The 21731-nt window shown below is 62.6% G+C and overlaps 2 protein-coding genes across 4 annotated transcripts; both read left to right on the forward strand.

Moving 5' to 3' along the window:
- Positions 1–2318: 2318 nt before the first annotated feature.
- Positions 2319–13458, forward strand: TBX2 (T-box transcription factor 2). 3 transcript variants are annotated; one of them, XM_054670546.2, is made up of 7 exons: positions 2319–3433; positions 6551–6818; positions 7899–8045; positions 9258–9334; positions 9443–9606; positions 10040–10674; positions 12888–13458. In XM_054670546.2, exons 1-7 carry the CDS (start codon positions 3357–3359, stop codon positions 13338–13340), a joined length of 1821 nt encoding a protein of 606 aa, XP_054526521.1. In that variant the 5' UTR covers positions 2319–3356; the 3' UTR covers positions 13341–13458. The 3 variants fall into 3 exon arrangements, with proteins under 3 accessions (XP_054526521.1, XP_511610.4, XP_024206304.2); XM_511610.8 differs by lacking the exon at positions 2319–3433 and adding an exon at positions 4488–5405; XM_024350536.2 differs by lacking the exon at positions 2319–3433 and adding an exon at positions 5486–6177.
- Positions 13459–16001: 2543 nt separating this feature from the next.
- On the forward strand, positions 16002–18931 carry LINC02875 (long intergenic non-protein coding RNA 2875). Its single transcript, XM_016932677.3, is given in 2 exon segments — positions 16002–17347; positions 17350–18931. Coding segments are annotated over 2 exon segments (735 nt in total). The 5' UTR covers positions 16002–16824; the 3' UTR covers positions 17562–18931.
- The last annotated feature ends 2800 nt before the right edge of the window (positions 18932–21731 follow it).

The following is a 21731-nucleotide window of genomic DNA, read 5'->3' on the forward strand; positions in this document are numbered from 1 at the left end:
GCCCCTATCCCATCCAGAACGCTGACCCCGCTGATCCCCATCCTGACTCCATCAGGCTTCCTGCCTGGGCTGAGACTGAATTTGCAGCTGCTCCCTTGCCCCTGTGTAGCTGGAAAGCAGCCCTCCCACTGCAGACCTAGAACTGGAGGCTCTAGAGGCAAAGGGACAGTGCATCCTGTATGTCTCGAATTCAGAGCAAGAGCCCAGGGGAGGGTGGCAGCCCTGGCATCTCAGGATCACCTTGCTGTAGGAGCAGGGGTAGGCAGCTCAGCAGCACCGGCTTCTTAGGAGTGGGTTTGGACTTGCTCTCTTTAAGGTCCCAGGGTCCCATCCCAGCTCTGCCACCAGCAGGTACGTGGCCTTGGGTACATGACTGCACCTCTGGGATTCAGGGTCCTCATGTGTAAAGGAGGGAGTGGAGGGGAGAGAGCAGCATGCCCTTCCGAAGGCGCGACAGAGCAGAAGCAGGCAGAGGGGAAGCTGCGGGTCCACAAGGCAAACCCATGGTTCGAGGGGAAGTTGACAGCCAGGCCAGGTGCCCCTTAGCAGGGATGGGGAGGGCGGAGGCGGCACAGCTGGAGCCCGGATTGTGGCACGCCGTCACCATGCTGCTCCGGGGAATCCCGACCCGCTCCCTGCGAAAGCGTTTCTGAACGCGAACCCAGAGCCTGTGAACGCGCCGGCAAGCCCCCCACTCCCCCACCGCCGCCCGTCGCAGGTGGGCCCGTCCTAGGGGTCCTTCCTGCGCTCTACCCCGTCTCTCAAGTCACTCAGTCGATCGCCCCGTTCACGCTCCCGTGATCCCAGACATCCATAACCACGATCTCGCCTCCATGCACATCCAACGCACGAAGGTTCACAGACGCGCACCTGACTTCTGCGGACCAGGTGTCTCAAGCGTACAGCGGCCACCCGCGGAACTGCGGCCCGAGGCCAGTGAGTCGTCTGCAGCTCCCCGGGTTAGGGGATTCCCCAGAACTCCGGGAAAGTCACCCGAAGTCCATCCGGGATGCGGCCTTGGTTCTCGGCCGCGTGATCTCGCCCTTAGGTGCAGAACGACACCCTTCCAGGGCCCACAGCTGCCAGGCTGGGCCTTGCCCTCGCATCCGCCGGGAAGACCAGGGACGGGGCCACACAGGCCGTGGCTGCGGAGACGCTTCCCCGGGCCACCCCGCGACCAGGAGGGAGTCGAGCCGCCCGCTCTCCCCGCGTCCCCCGCCCCATCCCAGCCAGTTGGCCCGACCCTGCGCGGGATAATTGGGACGGGAGGGAGGCGACGGGAGGGCGGCGGCTCCAGAGAGACTGCGCGCCTGTCAGCGGCAATTTGTTTAAGTGGACGGGACGGGCCGGGCCGCTGCGGGCTGGGGTCACCGAGGCCGCGGCCCCCACCCCAACCAGACCTGGGACCGCGGGGGAGCCCGGCCCGGCCGCTAAACCGGGCTGGCTGGCGCCAGGGCTCCGGGAGGTGCGGTCCGGCGGGGAAGCCGTGATGGGAAGCGACTCTGTCCAGGGAGTGTCCTTCACCACCACACTCCTCACGTCCAGGCAGTGATCGACGGCCTGGCGGCACCCTCACAGCGGGCCCATAGCACGGGACCACACACGTCCCCTGAGCTTAGCCTGGGCACATTCGTCTGCCACCGAGGGCTTAAGCCAGTCTGCAGCCCGCGCCCCGTCACTCGGACGCAAGTCCGTCGTCCGCTCTGCCACGCGGCCGCACAGCCCGAGCTTCCTGCTGCCCACTGCCCGCGGGGTCACGCAACCCCGGCCCTGCACACAGAGGAGGAAGCGGCGGGGACCCCCTGCCACCTGGAGGCTCAACCCGGGGAAGGTCCCAGCAGTGCCCCTTAACCCTGCGAGAGGTGACGGGGCCGGAGGACGGAAGGGCAGCCACGCCAGGCTCAGGACCGTGGCCCCACCCGGCCCAGGCCGTCCCCGCTCCCGCCCCATTTCACTGTTGCGGGAAGCGCGGGGCGCACAGACCGCGCGCCACCAGCCCAAGCCCGCCCGACGCCCTGGCCGGAGACCGCCTGCGAGAGGGAGGGGCGGCCGAGCGCGCGTCCCCCGCCTGTCTGCGGGACCTGGCCGATGCGAAGTGACAGGGGCCGGAGCTTTGTTGTGGAGCCTCGGCCGCCTGGCGCCAGCCGCCCCCGCCCGCGCCCTCCCCCTCCAGCCCCGGGCGGCCCGCGAGGGGCCCCCCGGGGCCTCTTAAAGGAACACGCACACTCGGCCCCCGGGGCTCCGCCAGGGGCGCGGGTTCCTGGGAAGGGGGAGGGGGCTGGCCTAGGTGGGGGAGGGGCCCAGCGGAGGCCTCACGGCGCCGCTCCAGGGCCTCCCAGGCCTCCCCAGCGCCAGCTTTCGATGAGCCTCGGGCATTCCTAGCTGGAGAGTTTGGCTGGGGGTCGCTACAGACTCTTCAGAGCGGCTGCAGCAGGACCTCAGGGTGATCGCGGGACCGCGGGGCGGGGCGAGTGGTGGGATCCTGGCCCGGACAGAGCCCCGGAAAGCCAGAGGGAAGGTCGGTGCCACTGTAGGTGGGGTCGCCGTCCCCAGATGCAGCCGCTGCACTGTCGCCGCCAGGTTTCTCGGTCAAATAACCCAGGCCTGAGTGTTTCAAACTCTTCAGGCCTCTGACCCCTGGACCAGCTATGGATGGACTAATGAAATGGACTAACGTCTAAAACGCACACATTTAGATGTACACATACTCTTACAAGGACAAAAGTATGTGTCTACACACACACACACACACACACACACACACACACGACTTTGCAAATGTATTCACGGATTCCTAGGCCGGTACCTGGGTTCCCGGCTAAGGAAAGCTGCCCTGGTTATTATCTGGTCACCTCACCGGTTGCGCAAACGTGTCCACAACGGGTCCCTCCCCGAGAGGCCACATCTCGCCTAAGGTGGAGCCAGCAGGTATTTGCCTGTGGAAAACTGCAGTGGATCCTGCCCCGTCTGCGTAGACTGCGCAGCGCGGAGTCAAAGATTCGTTCTGGCCAGAGAGGAGGTACTCAGAGAGGTGAGACCTAGCCAAGAACGAGGTCGTGGAGAAAACCCTGTGGGGGCGGCGCTCACATATGCGGTGATGAGGAGTTGTGAGGGCCCTGGGGTCGGTCCCGAAAAGTAGGGATAACGGTCGCAGAGGCCATACTGCTTTCCCCGGTCCCGAATCCGCACTGCCAGGAGAGATCCGGCCTTCAAACGCTGCTCCCAACGTTCAACAACGAAGTGCCCTGCGACCGGTGTGCGCAGCGGGCGGGCGCCTGCATGGGTCAATGTTGGATGTGGGATGTACGCGCCCACCACGCGGTTGTACGGGTGGGAATGTCACCCGTGGCTAGTGCATGCTCTGTCTTTTCCTTCAGAACACGACCTTCAGGAATCAGCCTGAGTGTTCGCGCCCGAGCCCGATTGGAAGCAGGTGCGTGGTCGCTTCACTCTCCCCGTGCACACCTTGAGTTATAGCTCTCGCTGCGCACAGAGGGCACCACACGGGGCCCGACACACACACACACACACACACACCATCACTTCATGGGGGGGGGGAAACTGAGGCTGCCGGAAGACAGAAAACGAAGACTGATCACAGAAGAGGGGGCTTCAATCACAGGTGCTCGCAGACACCCCAACTCCCGCACGCGTTACTCAGCACTCCTTAACTTAGGAGACGTGCGCTTCCGAGAGATGAGAACAAACTAAAAAAGTGGTTGGCAGGGCGAAGAGAGGAAGCCGATATTTCGGAAGAAGGAGACTTTCGTCTCCGGTACCGGATAGGGCGAAAATTCGTTGGGTCGCGGGTGGAGAATCCGGGGTCCGCCCGCGCGGTGCCGCCCTGTGCTCAGCGAAAGGTGCGCTCACCTTCCTGGCCCCGAGGACCCGCTCCTCCCGGCCGCTGGAAAGCTCAGGGCGGGGCCCGGGCCTGCGGAGAACTCCAGGTTCCTTCCGAGTCTTCCGGTGAAGGCGGGCGCGGGTAGGGGGTCCCCGCGTTTCCCCAGCGCAAGGCCGCGTCCCGCTCCCGCCCGCGCCGGCCCCAGCAGGGCTCGGCCATGGCTCCACTCACCAGCTCCCGCCACCTGGGATCCGCTCCCGGACCTCGGCCGCCCGAGCCTCCCGACTCGCCCGCCCACCGGCCTCGCTTTCCAGTGCCTGCTGTCTCTTTCCGGGGCGCAGGGACCCCCAGGCGGCGCCACGACCCGGAGCTGGGTCGGAGGCCAGGCTGGGGCTCGGGCCAGAGCGGCCGGGCCTGTGGGCGCGGGAGAAGGAGGGCGCCCCCTCTCCGCTCGGGGTCGTGTCAATGCTTTGCACTTGGGGCCGGCGTGCGGCTGCGGGTCCTTCCCCAAGGCCCCGGGACCCGGGCTCCCCTCGCCTCAGGCCCTTTCGGCGGGTCAGGTCGGCCCTCCGCGCTCTCCAGTCCGGCGCAGGCAGCCGCAGGCGCGGGCGGGCGGTGGGGGCCGGGGCAGGAGGAGGGGTCTCGGGGCCCGGCGGCCCGTCATTGGTTAATATTTTATTCTGTTGACATGTTTTCTTACTGCTGAGGCTTCCGACACCTTCTCCCAGGCCCCCCCTCCCGGCCGGAGCTTGGCCTGAGCTGTCAAAACCCCGCCCCCGGAGACCCACAATTGGTCCAAAAAGCGTAAAATCAGCAATCAAGGGGGGCCTGGCTCGTTAGCGCAGGGGATCCGAGCTGGGCAGGACATGTGAGATAGTCACAGTTTTCCAGAGATCACGACAAGATCTAACCAGTCGCGCGTGGTCCCCGGCGCCGGAGCGGGCCAGCCCAGCCCGGCCCAGCCCGGCCCCGCGCAGAGCCCCCGCCGCCCCCGCGCACAGAGCCGGGTGCCCCTTGCGGTGCGCCGGACGGGAAGCCCGGAGGAGCAGCTGCTGCGCCCGCCACCCGGGTCGTCCGTCCACCGCGCGCGCCGCCGCCCGGGCCGGGGGTCCGAGCCGCGCGCCCCCGGCCCCGGCCCCGGCCCCCGGGCGCCTGGGCCGGATGTCCCGATGAGAGAGCCGGCGCTGGCGGCCAGCGCCATGGCTTACCACCCGTTCCACGCGCCACGGCCCGCCGACTTCCCCATGTCCGCCTTTCTGGCAGCGGCGCAGCCCTCCTTCTTCCCGGCACTCGCGCTGCCGCCTGGCGCGCTGGCCAAGCCGCTGCCCGACCCGGGCCTGGCGGGGGCGGCGGCCGCGGCGGCGGCGGCGGCAGCAGCGGCCGAGGCGGGGCTGCACGTCTCGGCACTGGGCCCGCACCCGCCCGCCGCGCATCTGCGCTCCCTCAAGAGCCTGGAGCCCGAGGACGAGGTGGAGGACGACCCCAAGGTGACGCTGGAGGCCAAGGAGCTGTGGGACCAGTTCCACAAGCTAGGCACGGAGATGGTCATCACCAAGTCCGGGAGGTAGGGCTGCCGGCCGGCTGGAAGGCGCGCGGGCGGGCGGGCGGGCTGGGGCACGGGACTGCACGGATCAGAGCAGAGCCGGGGACTCCCGGCTCCCGGCTCCCGGCTCCAGGCTCCAGGTTCTGGCCCTGACGCCACGCTTCGCTCCCACGGACAACCAAGTTGACTTTTCTCGTTTGGCACCGGAGCGATTTTTTTTTTAAACGAAAACGCTAAAATCCTCCGAATGAAATAAAACGAAAACATACTGCTAAAGAATAGCCCCAACCGTTCTGAGTCCCAGCGCAGAGGAGGCCCCGCGGCTTGGCCCTGGCGGTCTCCTCCGCCCCGCGCTCTCGCTCTTCTGCGACCGGGTCCGTCTCCGAGCTCGGGGGAAATTCAGCCTCTCTCAGACTCTGCTCCGACCCCGAAGCCCCTAGTGGGACCTGCGCCCAGCTAACCCCACGCTGGTTGCTCGGTTCCTGGCAGCGAGCCCCGGGTCAGCCGAGCCCTCCGCCTCACCGGGCTGAGAGCCCTTTCTCCACCGCGGGCATCGGAGCCCTTTCTCCACCGCGGGCATCCGAGCCCTGGACGCATCCGCCGCCCCAGGCCTTAAAGCCTGAAGAAAGCCACAGCCCCGGCCCCTCCACCCTTCGACTCAGCCACCGAGAATCCAGGCCTCGGGTTCACCCTCTTCCCCCGAACTGCACGGCCGGGATGTCTTATCAGGCTCTGTAGCCCAGTTCCCAATACAAACACCCTCCAAATTTATTTCTGGGAGCTTCCGTCCCAAGTGGGTATTTCCCCTGAACGAATTTCGGAGAGATTCAGGAGAAGCGAGAATATTTCTAGAGGGCCTAGACTTCTCTCCTGGGCATCAGCTTTCATCTCAGATCAGGGAGAAAGAGGGTCCCCAGATCTGAGCACAAGGCCTAAAGGAGGCTGTTTAAGAGAGGGTCTGACAGGCAGAAATGGGATCTCCTGGGAGCAACAACCACAGGTGGGGTCGTCCGGGCAGTGATGAGAGGGCAGAGCAGCCGACCACAGGGGAAACAGCCAGGCGGCAGCGGTGTGCGCAACGAGGAGGGATAAATAAAGGAGGAGTGGGGTCCTGGAACCTAGAACAGCCGGTTCCAACGGGATCTCCTCCCTTCCCTCCCTCCCAGGCGGATGTTCCCCCCCTTCAAGGTGCGAGTCAGCGGCCTGGACAAGAAGGCCAAGTATATCCTGCTGATGGACATTGTAGCCGCTGACGATTGCCGCTATAAGTTCCACAACTCGCGCTGGATGGTGGCGGGCAAGGCCGACCCTGAGATGCCCAAACGCATGTACATCCACCCAGACAGCCCAGCCACGGGGGAGCAGTGGATGGCTAAGCCTGTGGCCTTCCACAAGCTTAAGCTGACCAACAACATCTCTGACAAGCACGGCTTCGTGAGTGTTGGGGCAGGGTGGGGACGGTGCAGGAGCTTGTTGACCCAGCACTGCAGCTGAGCAGGAGAGCAGGGCGGCAGGATCTCCCAGGGGGAAGCGCTGGGCAAACCCCCAGAGTGCCCCTACCCGGGTCACTGCCCTGTGGCCTACGTGGGCTGGGCCTGGGCCTGGGCCCCAGGGCTCTCCTCTGCAAGCCTGGGAAATGGTGGGGTCAGTGGCTGGCAGCTCACAATCTCAGTTCCTCAGGCCGTGGAGGGTCCCTTGTACGGTCAATAGGGAGGCAGGTGCTGCCAGGACTGGGTCTGCAGTGCTGGGCCACGGAGGTCACCCTGCTCTTGGCCTGTAGGTGCCGAGCTTGGAAGACCTGCCCATGACCTCAACTTGTCCATCACCCTTCTGCCAAGACCCGCGTCCCTGGCCCTCCCCCAAGACTAGGGGATTTAAAAGTCAAACCACCCTCCCCACCCACTCCCCCAGCCTCCCTAAGACCTTTCCCTCCTCCCACAGGCAGATGCCCAACTAGGAGGAGAGGGTTTGGGGGTTCTCTCCATTTATGCCTGAGCAAGGCCCCAGCGAACGGGGGTGGTGTTTCATAGGGTAAAAGGAACTGCCCATTCTGAGGTAGGGCAGTTGGTGAGCCCCCGAAGGTTGGAATCTCCTCTTTGTGGGGTTAGGGGGTTTACCAGTGCCAGAAAGGAAGAGAGTGTTAAGAGTGGAATTGTAGGGCTCTGTTTTGTTTTATTTTGTTTGGGTTTTTTTTGGGGGGAGGGGTTGTTTTTTGGTTGGTTTTTTTGTTTTGTTTTTTGTTTTGTTTTGTTTTTGCTCTGTCTCATTTCTGTTTCCAACTGGGAAATTTTTTTTAATGGCAAGAGAAAAAGAAGCTGTGAAAAGAGAAAAGCGAGAGGAAAAGTAGAAGAAAAAGAAATAAGGGTGAGAAAAGAGCAGAGACAGGAGAAAATGGGGAAGAGGAAGAACCGAGAGAGAGAGAGAGAAGTGGAGAGGAAGAGGTCAGGTACCCAAAGAATAGAAAAGCTCGGGCCGGGGCTGGCGGCTGCCGGCTGACCCCCACCCTCCCCGCAGACCATCCTAAACTCCATGCACAAGTACCAGCCGCGCTTCCACATAGTGCGAGCCAACGACATCCTGAAGCTGCCTTACAGCACCTTCCGCACCTACGTGTTCCCGGAGACCGACTTCATCGCCGTCACTGCCTACCAGAATGACAAGGTGCGCGCGGCGGGCGGTGGGCTAAGCCCCTGCACTGACTCCCCTCAACACGTGCAGGCCCAACCGTCGGTTCATCGCCCCCGAAGCCCCCTGCACGGGATCCGCGCTCTTGCGGCCCGCCCCCGAGCACCGAGCCTCGCATCCATACGCGCAGCACCCACGGAAGTCCTCAAGGCGCCCTCTCAATCCCACCGCGCGCACACACAGGCTCCCCTGGGGCGAGCGAACAGCTGGGCCGTCGTTCGGATGGAGATGTTTACTTAACAATTAGCTGAGACTCCGGGCCCGCGCTGACATTTTTACATTTTATTCGTTTATTTCTTGGCTCAGGAATGAGAATGTAAATGAAGAGAGGGCGCCCGAGGCAATCTGCCCAGGCTCTACCGATGCTCAGAACCCGGGGCCCAGTTTTCACTCCCTCGGGGGGAGCCAGAGGGTGGGACAGGTGACACAGCCCCCCAAAGCACTCCTGGCTACTGCTCTGGGTCAGTCTAGGCCCCAGACCCCTTGGGAGGCGCTTAGAGAATTACCTTCCAATCAAAGGGCTTTTTCTGCTTGCGGCTTCTCCACCCTTGTTCTAGTGGGGCAGAGCATCACCCCTCTAGGCCTGTGCCCTTGTGCGCCACTGTCGAGTGAAAGAGAGGGTACGAGTGTCCGTGCCGGTCGTTGTGGCTTTGTGAACCAAGGTGTACGCTGGGCTGTGCGTGCCCCGTTTGGGGTGTGTTGGATACCTGTGGAGGCATGTGAATTCGTTTGGTTCCGTAGGCGTTTGTTCTGTCTGTGCACACTTGCGTGTGTGCGAGCCCGTGAGTGTGATTTGGCTTTGTGTGTACCTGCAGCCTTGCGTGTGAACTGCAGTCTCTGTTCGCGCCTGCTCGGGTGCGGAGTCGTTTAACTTGCGCAAGCCCGCGGGCGGGTGTGCATGCTTGGGCTGGTTCCGACACTGTGGCACTGCTTTAGGCCTGTGTGGGGCTGTCTAGGCCTGTCTAGGGATAATTCCTCGAATGAAGCTTTTGGAGGACAGACCCCGTCGCTTTCCGCGAGGCCCTCCCACCGGCCTCAGCTCGGGGCGTCCCATCCCAGGCGGGTGGGTACCAAGTGGACGCTCCCCGGGTCTTCCCTCTGCGGCCAGCACCCGCTGACCTCGGGGTGCCACCGACCACGCTGGAAGAGCCACGGCCTGACTTAGCGCCGCCCCCTTGGTCCCCGCAGATCACACAGCTGAAGATCGACAACAACCCGTTTGCCAAGGGCTTCCGGGACACCGGGAACGGCCGGCGGGAGAAAAGGTGAGAGGCCGAGGACAGCAGCCCTGTGGCGGGTGCCCGCGGGAGCAGCGAGCAGGAGGGATGGAGGGATGGGCTCCCCGCTGACCTGGTTCCTCCGCTCATCCCCAGGAAGCAGCTGACGCTGCCGTCTCTACGCTTGTACGAGGAGCACTGCAAACCCGAGCGCGATGGCGCGGAGTCAGACGCCTCGTCGTGCGACCCTCCCCCCGCGCGGGAACCACCCAACTCCCCGGGCGCAGCGCCCAGTCCCCTGCGCCTGCACCGGGCCCGAGGTGAGGGTCGGACCGGAGGAGGGACAGGGAGGTGGTGGGGGGGGGGTCCTCAGGTCGCTGGGCTGGTCTTTTCCTGAGCCACCCGCTAACCTGAAAGGCCAGGAAGGAAACGTCAGCGAGTGTCTGGGATGGGGTTTCCGTCCCGGGACTCTCCTACGAGGGCGGTCCCCGGTAGCCAGAAGATCCGGCCGGACTCCGAGCCTGGCCCCTTGGGCGCCGTGTAATTCTATAGCTGTAGGGTTTCCTCTCCAGGGCTGGGTTCCTTCCACTGTAAATCTGGGGTCTTGGATTAGGTGACCTGCAGCTGCCCTTTGCCCGACTCCAGCAGCTCCTCCGACTCGGCCTCCCCGAGAGCAGCCCTTCCCGAGTGTCCCTGATCCTGCTCGTCGGCCTCCGCCCAGGCCCCTGTAATCCGCGCGCCCTCTCCCCGCAGCTGAGGAGAAGTCGTGCGCCGCGGACAGCGACCCGGAGCCTGAGCGGTTGAGCGAGGAGCGTGCGGGGGCGCCGCTAGGCCGCAGCCCGGCTCCAGACAGCGCCAGCCCCACTCGCTTGACCGAACCCGAGCGCGCCCGGGAGCGGCGTAGTCCCGAGAGGGGCAAGGAGCCGGCCGAGAGCGGCGGGGACGGCCCGTTCGGCCTGAGGAGCCTGGAGAAGGAGCGCGCCGAAGCTCGGAGGAAGGACGAGGGGCGCAAGGAGGCGGCCGAGGGCAAGGAGCAGGGCCTGGCGCCGCTGGTGGTGCAGACAGACAGTGCGTCCCCCCTGGGCGCCGGACACCTGCCCGGCCTGGCCTTTTCCAGCCACTTGCACGGGCAGCAGTTCTTTGGGCCGCTGGGAGCCGGCCAGCCGCTCTTCCTGCACCCTGGACAGTTCACCATGGGCCCTGGCGCCTTCTCCGCCATGGGCATGGGTCACCTACTGGCCTCGGTGGCAGGCGGCGGCAACGGCGGAGGTGGCGGGCCTGGGACCGCCGCGGGGCTGGACGCAGGCGGGCTGGGTCCCGCGGCCAGCGCAGCAAGCACCGCCGCGCCCTTCCCGTTCCACCTCTCCCAGCACATGCTGGCATCTCAGGTAAGGCCTGTGACCCCGCGGCAGCGCCAGCGAGGGAGAAGGCCCAGGGAGCTGGCGGCGAGGCCAGCGGAGGGCCCGAGGGGTGCCAGGGTCGCTGGGATCCTCTGGCAGGCAAGAACTCCATCCAGGGGAGGCCCCGGGATGCCCTTTAGGACACCTGGGTTCTGAGAGACGAGGACTGTGTTGTAAGTCCAGGGGGTGGCCAGGGCGCCGCTTCTGACTCCCGTGTGACCTTTGGCAAGTCCCTGACCCTCTCTGGGCCTGCTTCCTTCCCTATAGCCCCAGCGAGGAGTGCGGTGCCCATCGAGACTCTTCTCACCCTCACAGACCAGGGTCACCCCTGGCTTGTGAAGTCTTCTCTCCTGGCCTCAGGACATTTTTCTTGAGAACAAAGACCCTTGGCTCCCTGTCCATTCTGAAAGGCTAAGGTGGCCAGACAGACAAAGGGAGAAGGAACATTTGCATTATTTTCTGGACAGTTGACCACCAGCCCTCCCAGAGGTCTCTGGCCCCTCCCAGGCCTTCTACGAAGTCCTCTGTCCTGGTGAAGGACAAGGCTGGTCTTTCCCCTACCTTGAGTTCCCAGCACCCCCAGCCACATGTCAGGGATGAGAACTCAGCTCTTCAGGCCCCATTGAAATTCCAAGCTCCCAGGGGAGTGTTGATGAAAATGTGGCTGGGGCACAGTAAGGAGATCCGATGGGGACAGTGGCCTCTTTGGTTGCTTGGGTGGAATATTCCCTGTGGAAAGGTTTGGAATCTCTTCATTCATTTTCTTCCCTCTGAGGTTTCTGGCAAATTGAACCCCTGAGATCTTATCTCAAGGGAAGGAAAATAGCAGTTCAGGTCTGAGAAAGCTCCTTTGCTTCAGAAGCAAATATTTTAAAAGTTGGGTTGGTGGATGGGGGGGGGGGTTGGGAGGCAGGCGATTCTGAAATGAGTTTTACACACAGCTCAGTGTTAGGGTGTGTGGAGTGTTTGAGGTATCACCATCACTCATTGGGGCTCTGGGCTGGAAGGGAAGCCTCTGGAGAAAGTTCAGGGCCCAGAGGGTTAATCTGCACCCCTGATTATTTGTGTATATGAATGCCTCCTCCCCAGACAAACTGGTAATGATCACCAGCATCACAGAGGTCATGAGGAAGTCAGGGCTTCTAGACACAGCCTGGCCAACAGGTGCATGACCCGGGTGAGAATACCAGCACCTGGGAGGCATCCGTTGGTAGGGCTGCTGGTGGTTACATTCCCAGGCCAGTGCAGCCCATCCCAGACATCAGGTAGAGCCAAATCCCAAGAGAACTGAAGCCTCCCTCCTTCCTCCCAACCTGGGATGCCAGGTCTGAAATGCCCAGTAGGACCTGACTGTCTCAGGAGGGGGTATTTTCTCAGGCCTGATGAAGCTGCCTCTTTTCTTCTTCCTGCTAGAGCCAGACCTGAGGCTCCCTGGGAACCCAGTGCAATCATCAGCCCCCTGCCCTCCTCCCCATACCCACTGGCTCTGGGGAGTAAGCCATTATCTCAAAGGTCAGGCCGTGCACCAGCCAGACCTCATGAACTCAGGAAGGTGCTTGTCCAGGAGTTCCTGGCTGCTGTGCCCTTCACAGGCAAAGACTGCATTCCTTCCTCAGCTGCCAGTGAGGTGCTGCCAGGCATTCCCTGTAGAACTTTCAGGCCAGTTTATGAACTGGTTGGCACCCGTGTCCTCCTCCTGGCCCAGGCAGGAGAACCATGAGCAGGCAGAAGGAGACTTTGCAAAGTGCCTTCCCCAGCATGTGTGCCCTCTGCCCTTCAGAGCCTGCAGATAGGAGGGGTGGCGAGGACACTGTTCTCAATGAGCAGAACCTCCAAGACACCCAAAGCTGCCTGTTTGCCACCTGGCCCTATGCCTGCCCCGTTTTCTCCCTCAAGGCCTTCACCCATGCTAGTGCAGTCACCTGGAATGTCCTTTCCATTACCTCTGCTGTAATGCCCAGCACAGAACTTGATGGCAGGCCTTTGCATGGTAGCCTGAAGCGATCTCACCCTTCTAACTGGGTTTGGCCACAGGCACACTGGTTCATGCTTACCTGTGCTGCCTGTGGTTATAGTTATGCAAATTGTGGTTTTACATCCCTAAAACAGAAGGGCACGGTGTCCAGGGGATAGCACCCAGCCCAATTTCAGAAAGACTTCAGGCAAGATATCTAACCCTTGTCTTGTTCTGTTTCTTCCAGGGAATTCCAATGCCCACTTTCGGAGGCCTCTTCCCCTACCCCTACACCTACATGGCAGCAGCAGCCGCAGCCGCCTCGGCTTTGCCCGCCACTAGTGCTGCAGCTGCCGCCGCCGCAGCCGCCGGCTCCCTCTCCCGGAGCCCCTTCCTGGGCAGTGCCCGGCCCCGACTGCGTTTCAGCCCCTATCAGATCCCGGTCACCATCCCGCCTAGCACTAGCCTCCTCACCACCGGGCTGGCCTCCGAGGGCTCCAAGGCCGCTGGAGGAAACAGCCGGGAGCCTAGCCCCCTGCCCGAGCTGGCTCTCCGCAAAGTAGGGGCCCCATCCCGCGGTGCCCTGTCGCCCAGTGGTTCGGCCAAGGAGGCGGCCAATGAACTGCAGAGCATCCAGAGACTGGTGAGTGGGCTGGAGAGCCAGCGAGCCCTCTCCCCAGGCCGGGAGTCGCCCAAGTGAGGGGCTGCCCAGCTGCTCCCCTGCCACGCAGGCCACCCGGGCTGCCTGCCCCTGCTGCTTGGGACGTGTACAGCACAGAATGAGTATTTATTTAAATAAAGGAGAAAAGTGGGCTGCAGCAGCCGGAATAGAGCCTCGTCTGGCAAGTCGGGGCCTGGGACACTTCCCTGGGCCTCAACAAGGATCAGGCTGCTGGAAACACAGTCACTTGGGAGCTGCTGGGCTAGGTCCAGATCCGCTCCAGCGTCAAGGTGGCATCCGAAGGTGTCTCTGGTCTTCCAGAGAGGTGGGAGAGGCCTCATCCTGGGCCCAGCGGTCCCTGCAGAAGCCAGAAGGTGCAGGGGCCAGGGGTGGGAGCATCAGAGGGAGTCCCAGAGCCCTGGACCTTGGGCCTAGACCGCGTGATAAAACTGGGTTGAGGGATGCTGGAACCAGTTATGACTGAAGTCAGTGTAGACCTGAGCTGGGAGGGAACCTGTTAGTCTCCCCACCTCTTCCCTGAAGAGACAGGCACCCCTCCCAGCCGTGGTCAACGGAGGGAGTGGCACTTCTGCCTTGAGTCCCCAGGGGAAAAAAAAAAGATATTTATGAAATAAATGGTAATTTGTGTAAATAAGCTTTAAGGTTCCCAGAATATGCAAATTGGTATTAATTTATTCAAAGGTGTACATTGCTGTGTACATATATTTAGAGATTAACTCATACATTTAAAGTTTTTTTCATTTTACGTGAGCATCTATATTGTACAGGGCTGGGGGGGCCCTTGGCTGCGGGAGAAGGCCCAGAGCCCTGGAGGAGCCACCACCCCGCCGGCCCCTCGACCCCTCGGCCCCTCGGCCCCTCCGCCCGGGTTTGGCTCGCCCGGCCCGCGGGCTCCACCTCAGGTTTTCACTTTTCGCTCCGGAGCGAGAACGAAACGACAAAAACGCGAGAAAACAATAAAACGCTAGAAAGCGAAGTGAACGGCGCTGTGCGCTCTGTGGGTCGCGCGGGGCTGGGGCGCTGCACGCGCGCAAGGAGGGACGAGAGGCGGGGACAAAAGGCTGCGCGCCCCTCGCCCGGCGGCAGCTGCACCCCGGGGACGGCAGGGCGGCACGGCGGCAGGGCGGCTGGGGCGCTGGCGGAGCCGCGAGGCCGGGCGGCGCCGGCGCGGGACGCGGGGTGCGTCCCAGGCCGGGGCTGGACTCCCCCTGCCGGCCGCTCCCGCAGCTCCGCGCAACGGGCCTGGGCACCCACTCGGGCCGGGAGGAGAGCAGCCGAGCGGCCTGGACTCCTGGCTTCTGACTCCCTTTCCGGGAAACCACACTGGAAACCCATCTCCTTTCAATGCTTCTGGGTGGGTGGGCTGGGAGGATGGGTGTTCCTTGTCCAACCTCTCCCTTCTGAGGAGGGGTTTGGCTGTGTCCCACCCCCGTACTCCCCGCTAAATATCGCTGAGCCTAGAATTCTTTCCCCTCTCTCTGCCTCCTGAACCTCAAAGACAAACATTTCCTCCGCGTCAGGGCTGTTGGCTAGAGTGGCAAAATCTGGACTAAAAGGTCTTACTTTAACTCATCTATCTAAATCCCTCTTGGGAGAGTGGAGAGTGGGGTCAGTGGGCTATTTCCATTCCTGCCTCAGTTTCCCCTGTATAATAATGGGCTTGGCTGGGGTCTCTCCGGGGTCCAGCTGTGTCAGTCTCCATTAGGCTGGTCCTTCTCCGAGACCCACTCCTGCAAGGACAGCTGCCTCCCACCCCGCGCCGGTGAGCTCCCCCTCCTTGCCCAGCTAGCAGGTGTCTCCAGCCCCCACTTCTAGCAGTGGGTGTGGGGAAGGGGTGGGAGCTGGGCGGGCACTCCTTTAGCCCTGGGTCTGGTCGGTCACCGAGCACGCCACCTCCTTCCCAGTTCTCTCCTCTTTAAGCCTTGGGGACCCTGAACGCCCTGCCCCAACAGGCTGCCCACCTTGGGCACTGCACAGGGTGGGGCTTGGGGAGGGTGCTGGCTTCCAAAACACCAGGGACGTTGAGATGGAGGAACGGTGATGGTGAAGGTGGAATGGACAGTTGGGCCCCCAGACGCCCAGGACGCCTTTGTGGGCCGATACATTTGCAAGGAGCGAGAGAGAGAGAACCAGGCCCGCCTCTTCAGGATGGTGCTGCCCCCAGGCCACGCCGAATGCGGCTGGAGCAGGGAGGGGACTCAGCCAGTGCACGAGTGGGAGGTTGCAGTAGAACGTATCCCAACTCCAGAGGGTGGGTTCTGGCTTCCCTGCCTCAGACCTGCGGGCAGGTCCGGGAACCCGACGGGGACAGAGAAGCCCGTTTTCCAGCCTAAATAGAAGCCCGTGGGCAGCGCGTTTGCTGGAGGTCGCTTTGGGCTGAAACGCCTCTCATACTCCTAGAGGAGCGGCGCGTTTGCGTCCCGCGGCTTCTCACTTTCAGCAGGACATTAGGAGGGAGACGAGAGTCGGCTGCGCGCCCGCGGCGGCCTACGTACAGGGCTGCAGACACCAGGGGGCAGCACCGACCTAGGGTCGCGGGAGGGGTGCGGGTGCGGGCATGGGCGCGGGGGAGGCGGGTGCCTGCGAAGGCCGGGCGGGGCGGCCTAGTCGCGGCCGTTTTTAGGCCGCGTCGTTGCTGCAGCAACCCGGGTGGGGTGGGGTGGGACTCCAGGGCCTCGAGATCCCCCACACCACTTTCGCCGCCACCTCCCGCCGCACATGTCCCCTCCGAGTCGCCCACCCGGCGCTCCGCGGGGCCCCAGCTGGTAGCCTGAGTGCGACTGCGGGAACCCGCGGCCGGCGGCTGGGCCTTGTCCCAGACAAAGGCTAGGCCACTCCCATGTCCAATTAAGCCACCCTCCTCCCCGGCCTCCCAGCCCTCATTGTCCCCGGGGTCGCCAATTAGCCTAGGCGCCCCGCGTACCCGCCGCTCCGGTGCCGCAAGGCCTCCTTAACCCTTCAGGGCCTGGCCCGGGGTCCTTGGACGGCAGAGCCGCCGGCCCACGCGTGGCAGGAGGGCCTGTGCTGGGACGATGGCGATACCTGCTGGCGGCCTAGCCTGTCGCCTCGGGCTCTCGCGTGTGGGGCGTGTGAGGTCTAAGAGGGAATTGTGCGTGTCGGTGTGGGGTGGCGCGTGCGATTCCCGGAGGAACTCGGAGATGGAGGGTGGGAGTGCAGGGGCTCCGAGAGACCCCTAGCGGCTAAGCCGCCCGGATCCCAAGGCCCGGGGGACCTCATTTCCTCTCGGGTTAATCGGAATCTTCCGAGCCCTCAAGCCCTTCCTCCTCCACTCCCCCGCCGCTGCTGTGGAGAACCGGAGCCACCGGTATGGCCTGGCCCTGCCCTCCCGAAGGCCGCAGCTCCCGGGCCCGCCTCCCCAGCTGACCGCGAACTCCCGCGCGGGGTGCTCCTGGGGCGGGAGGGGCGCGCTCAGCCTCGCTCTCCCCGGGACTCTCACGCTCAAGCGCCCCGGCTTGAGGCCAGGACCCCCTATTTCCCGGTTATGGGACGGCCCCTTGAGGGACAGCCTCTACGAGCCCTGGATTTATACCCCGAGCCTGCCTTCCTCCGCTCTGGGAAGGACCCAAAATCCAGTCCCGCTTCCTCCCCCTCCTTCGCTGTCCTTGGCCCCGAGGTGCGGAGCACCGGCGGTCAGGCGGGATCCCGCAGGAGGCCGAGCGCTCCCTGCTCGCAGGACAGGGCGGCAGCGGAGGGAGCCCCCGCCCTCTTGGGAGGAAGCCTGAGCTCCGGGTCTCCTGGGCACCCTCCCGGGAGCGCCTTCGGGGTGGAGGCTGGTCGCCGGGCGCTGAATGTGTCCGAGCACGCCCGGGGCGGTTTTGCACTTGGACTTCCTTTTGGGCTCTCCGGAGGCGCATATCCGTTCCTCCTATTGGATGGGGCCGGGGACCCCGAACCCACTCCGGAAGCACTGATTTCCAGAGCTGATGGCCGCGCCTGGTTTCCCAGCGAGTCCTCTTGGCAGCTCCCGCAGCTCCCCGCCGGGAGCACGAGTGGGAGCGAACCCAGAGCCGGCAACTCCCCACAGGTCCACGAGATGGCGCTGCAGGCCAGGGCCCGGGCCGCGGCCTCACAGCCCGCCTCGGGCGAGAGCCGGAGATAGACTGCGGACCCCGGCAAGCGGGGCACGGAGGCACAGCCACCGACACAGGCAGAGCCGGGTCCGGAGCCCGGCACAGGCCGCCGAGGGACCGAGGGACTCCGGGGCTGCGGACACACTGAGCGGAGGGCTTGAGGCTCGGGGTGGGGCCTTCTCCCCTGCTGCCACAACCGCCCGGCAGCGCCAGCTCGGCGACCTTCCAGGCTGCTGCAGACCCCAGCTTGTCCTCTTCTGCGCGCCCGCGGGGCTGGGCCCTCGCGTTCTCTCTGCGGGAAGTGAGCCGCCGGACTCCGGCCTCCTGGGCCCCTCCGAAGGGGGGCTGTGGCTGGCATCCGCAGCGCGCGGGGCGCACGGCCCTAGGAGCGCGGGGCCCACTCGACGGTGAGGACTTACGGGCGGGATAGGGGAAGGATCGGCGGGGATCCAGCGCTCCTCCAGCGGAGAGGGCCCCCTCGGCTCCGACCCGCCCTCCTCACCACCCTCACCCGGCTCTTCAGGGCGGGGTCTTCAGGGTCGAGGGCAGGATGTGCCCTGTGGAGCTGCTCACCTAAGTTCCTGCCTCCATAGGGGAGGCTTTGGGCTGCGTTATTCCAGCGGGAGGTGGTGGGGACTGGGGAGGGCCCAGGGGTCAGCCTGAGAATCTCGCCCTTGGATTAAAAGCCACCAATGCTCTGGGTCAAGTCTCAATGGGAGGCTGGGGATGTAACACCCGTTGGCTGGGGAATGCCAGAGTTGGAGGGGGTGGGGCTTAGAAGCCTGTTTCCAGCTGACCTTTTATGTCCCCAGATGAGCTCTGGCACCCTCAGAGATTAACCCTACACACGTTTCCTAAGGGCACACGGCTAGAAAGCAGCCCAGTTAACACCAGTCGAGGGTCATTTCCACTGCGATACAGTCACCGGCTGGGTGATGGGACCCAGGCCAGATGTCGTCCCTGCACTAGGCTCTCAGCTCTTTTCTCTTTCAAAGTACAGTGTAGCAGAGAATAGGACCAAATCTTTGGTGATTTAATAATTATCTACATGCTCATCTATGGCTGAAGCAGCTGCTTGGTAGGAAAACTGGACAGGAGATAGATAGGTACAAGGTCAAACTCTGCCTCTAGAGCTGTGAGTGCTCTTTGAAAATGTGACTTTATTCTCTGGGCTGCAGAAGCCTCATCTGCAAAATAAGTAGTTTGGACTAAAATCAAGTTGATCTGCGAATGGCCAGTTGACCTGGCTCAAGTTTCCCCCCCCTCCCGCCCCCAGCCTCAACTGCTTCAGAGAAAAGCCATGTTCCCATTTAATGCTTGAGGAACCTGAGCCAGAAGGATAGGTGGAGTCACAGACCTTGAGGACCTTGGCCAAGATTCTTGGGGTGGGGGACTGGGTTGGTGGCCTGGATGAATTCCCAATTAGGAAATTACATTCTAGGTCCCGGCTGCCTCCATTCCCTGTGGGGTGCGATCGTCAGTCACAGCTTGGCCTTCTACCTCGAGCAAGCTGCTTTTGGAGAGATGCAGACTAGTGGGGTTGCGGGCGGGGCGGGGCGGGGGTGACTTTGGAGCCCAGCACTACAATTTGTTGACTGTGTGTGACTTCTCTCCAAAGAGAGACCCCAAAGAGAGAACGCGATACCAATGAAGGCCATTCAGGCACCCATGTTTAAGGGGGTCCCCCAGGCTAATTTCTTACTTGCGAGGAAGCCTTCATGGCAGTCAATGCGCTTTCACATGTGGCCTCTCCCCGACCCTCACTGGCCGGGTGGAGACTATGAGTCCTCGTTTCACAGACATGACATTGGGGTTCAGAGAAATGAAGTGAGGTGCCCAAGGCCATCCAGTAAATAAAGGATGGAGCTCTTTCACAATCCCTTGGGCCTGGCCCTTGGAAACTTTCGCTGATGAAGTGATGATGGGTGAGAGTCAGGCTTGCAGCAGGAAAAGGGCAAACGGGGCAGGGGAGGGAGTGCCCGGATGTCCTGGCCAGGAGGTGTGTCCGTGGGAGAAGCAGCCTGGCTCAGAGCCCAAGTCCAGCAGGCCGGGGGGAGGGTGGCCTCATGGCTCCAGTCAGCCCAGCTGGGCCTGCAAGGACCCCTGGTTGGGCAGGGGCTTCTCAGTGTAAAACCCTAACAGGGGCGTTGAGAGGATTACCCGAGAGGGGGGTGCGTCCTGTGCTTAGCTCAGGGCGTGGCTCATGTTTGCTCTCAATATTATTTATTTCTCTCCCAAAGAGAACAAGCAGGATGTCCTCTGGCTCCATGGTGCCTGCTCCTCAGCCCGACACGAGCAGCTGTGGAACAGCCACTGTGTGCTTAATATACATGCAGACATTTGATTGAATTCTCAGCACTGGGTGGCTGGTATGATTATCTTCCATTTTACAGAGGACAAAATGGCCCAAGGTCATACAGCGTCAAAGAAGCAGGTCACAGGGCCACACCAGGCTCTGGCCGACCCCAGGCCTGTGTCCTTTCCTGGAGCTTGGCGTTCCTGCTCCACACGCCTGGGCTACAAAGTCCCCCTGGCATTTGGCTCAGCCCTGTGGCAGGCTGTCCTGAGACTGGTTTACATTTAGCCCTGGACTGGCTGGTCAGTTCCTTCATCCAGCTCCCACTTTGGGTCTTATTTATTTCCTTCTTGGGGGGCTGTCCAACACTTCCATGCTTTGCCTGCCCATAACTGTCCCCGTTTGCCCATGACAGTTCTGGTTTGACTATTGGCATCCTGAGTTCTGGGAGACCCCTCAGGTCTGAGCAAGTTACCCAATAGGTCACCTTGCCATCGCCACACACATACCCCTACACTGGGCCAGGAGACCCAGCAATGAGTGAAACAGACACCAGCACCCCCATTGAGGGAGCCAATGATCTGGTAGAAGATAGAGACATTCAAGGAATATATCCCTTCCCAAGAGAAGACACAGCAGTGCATGGGGTGGGGTGCGAAAAGGCTTAGCCCCAGCAAACTGGGGGCAGAGAGGAGCCGCAGAGCCTCAGAGAGGCTGGGGAGCTGGCAACTGGCCTGGTTTCCCAAGGAAACTACCCCACCAAGCATCTTCACATGGGCATGTCTTTGTGTGTTCGTGTGTGTCTGTGTGTGGTAGGTGCATATGTATGTGCATAACACATGGCAGGAGTGCCGAAAGCCCTTGCTGGATGAGTGAATGAAGTGCACCTGGTCCCTCCAGGATAGCCCCCCCCACCCCCAAGTCCTGGGCCAGAGGCCCCTCCTCCAAGTACACTTGAGTCCCCTGTGGAGAGCTCCAGAGGGCTTCCGGTCTCCCCATCCAGGCCTCCTCTGTCTCCTGGGGAACTGAGGCCCAGGGAGTGTGTGTGTCTTGCCTGAGGACTTGCCTCTGCAGGAGAAAGTTACAGGCCATCCACAGACACTCCCAGCCCTCAAACCCTGCTCTCCAGCTGTGCCAGTGATTCTCTGCTCTCTAAGGGTCTGGAAACTTCTGGACTCTGGAGCAACAACCTTGTTCCCCAAGGCCAGGGCAGACCTCTCTATCTGAGTCCCTTGGGGAAGCTCCTAGCATGTTTTCCCCCACAATCTTTCTTGTGGCACAGACAGCCTTCCTGAAATGCAGCTGAGATGAAGTCACTGCCCTGGTTAAAGCCTCCCAAAGCCTTCCCTTGCTCTTGGGGTCAAGCCCAGCCTCCTTAGCCTGGCACTGGGGCCTGTGTGAGTCCTGCCTACTCGCCCCCCTCCCCAGGACTCCATCCCCACTGCCCACCTCTAGGCTAATCTTGCTGGCCTTATCTTGGCCTCTGCATATGCACATGCTTTTTCCTGGGCTTGGAGTGCTCTTCCTGCCTTCCTCCGAAAAACTCAGCCCACTAGCTCCTTCTCCAGGGAGCTCCTCTGCCTTCTTCCTCCTGAGTTGGGTGCCCACGCACGCCTTGTTTCGTGTTGGTAGTCAACGAATGTATGGACTTGGGCAAGTTACTCCTCCATCACCGCTGCAAAGTGGGGATACCAGCACCTGCTCATGGTGTTTCATAGTGGGGCCGGCCAGGAGCCTGGACCAGTGAGTGATGGTTCCCGTCCCTTTGGGGGACCGTAAGGGCGGCTGAGGATGGGGCCTGGGGGCGCTCTGCGAGTAGGGACATTCCCCTCAGCCCAGCGCGGCGGCCAGGGTTGGGCCTGCCCCCTTCCCCTCCTGGAGGCCAGGCGCGGGCTGAGGAGACCCTGCCTGAATGTGCCCTAAACCTGGGGGGTTGAGACTAGAGGGGTGCTCGACAGGCCTGCGTGCTGGGTGTCTTCAGATGAAGGGCGACGAAATCCTGAGGCCAATGAGCCTCCGTGC

This window comes from Pan troglodytes, chromosome 19, assembly GCF_028858775.2.
Source record: "Pan troglodytes isolate AG18354 chromosome 19, NHGRI_mPanTro3-v2.0_pri, whole genome shotgun sequence".
Lineage (NCBI taxonomy): Eukaryota > Metazoa > Chordata > Mammalia > Primates > Hominidae > Pan > Pan troglodytes.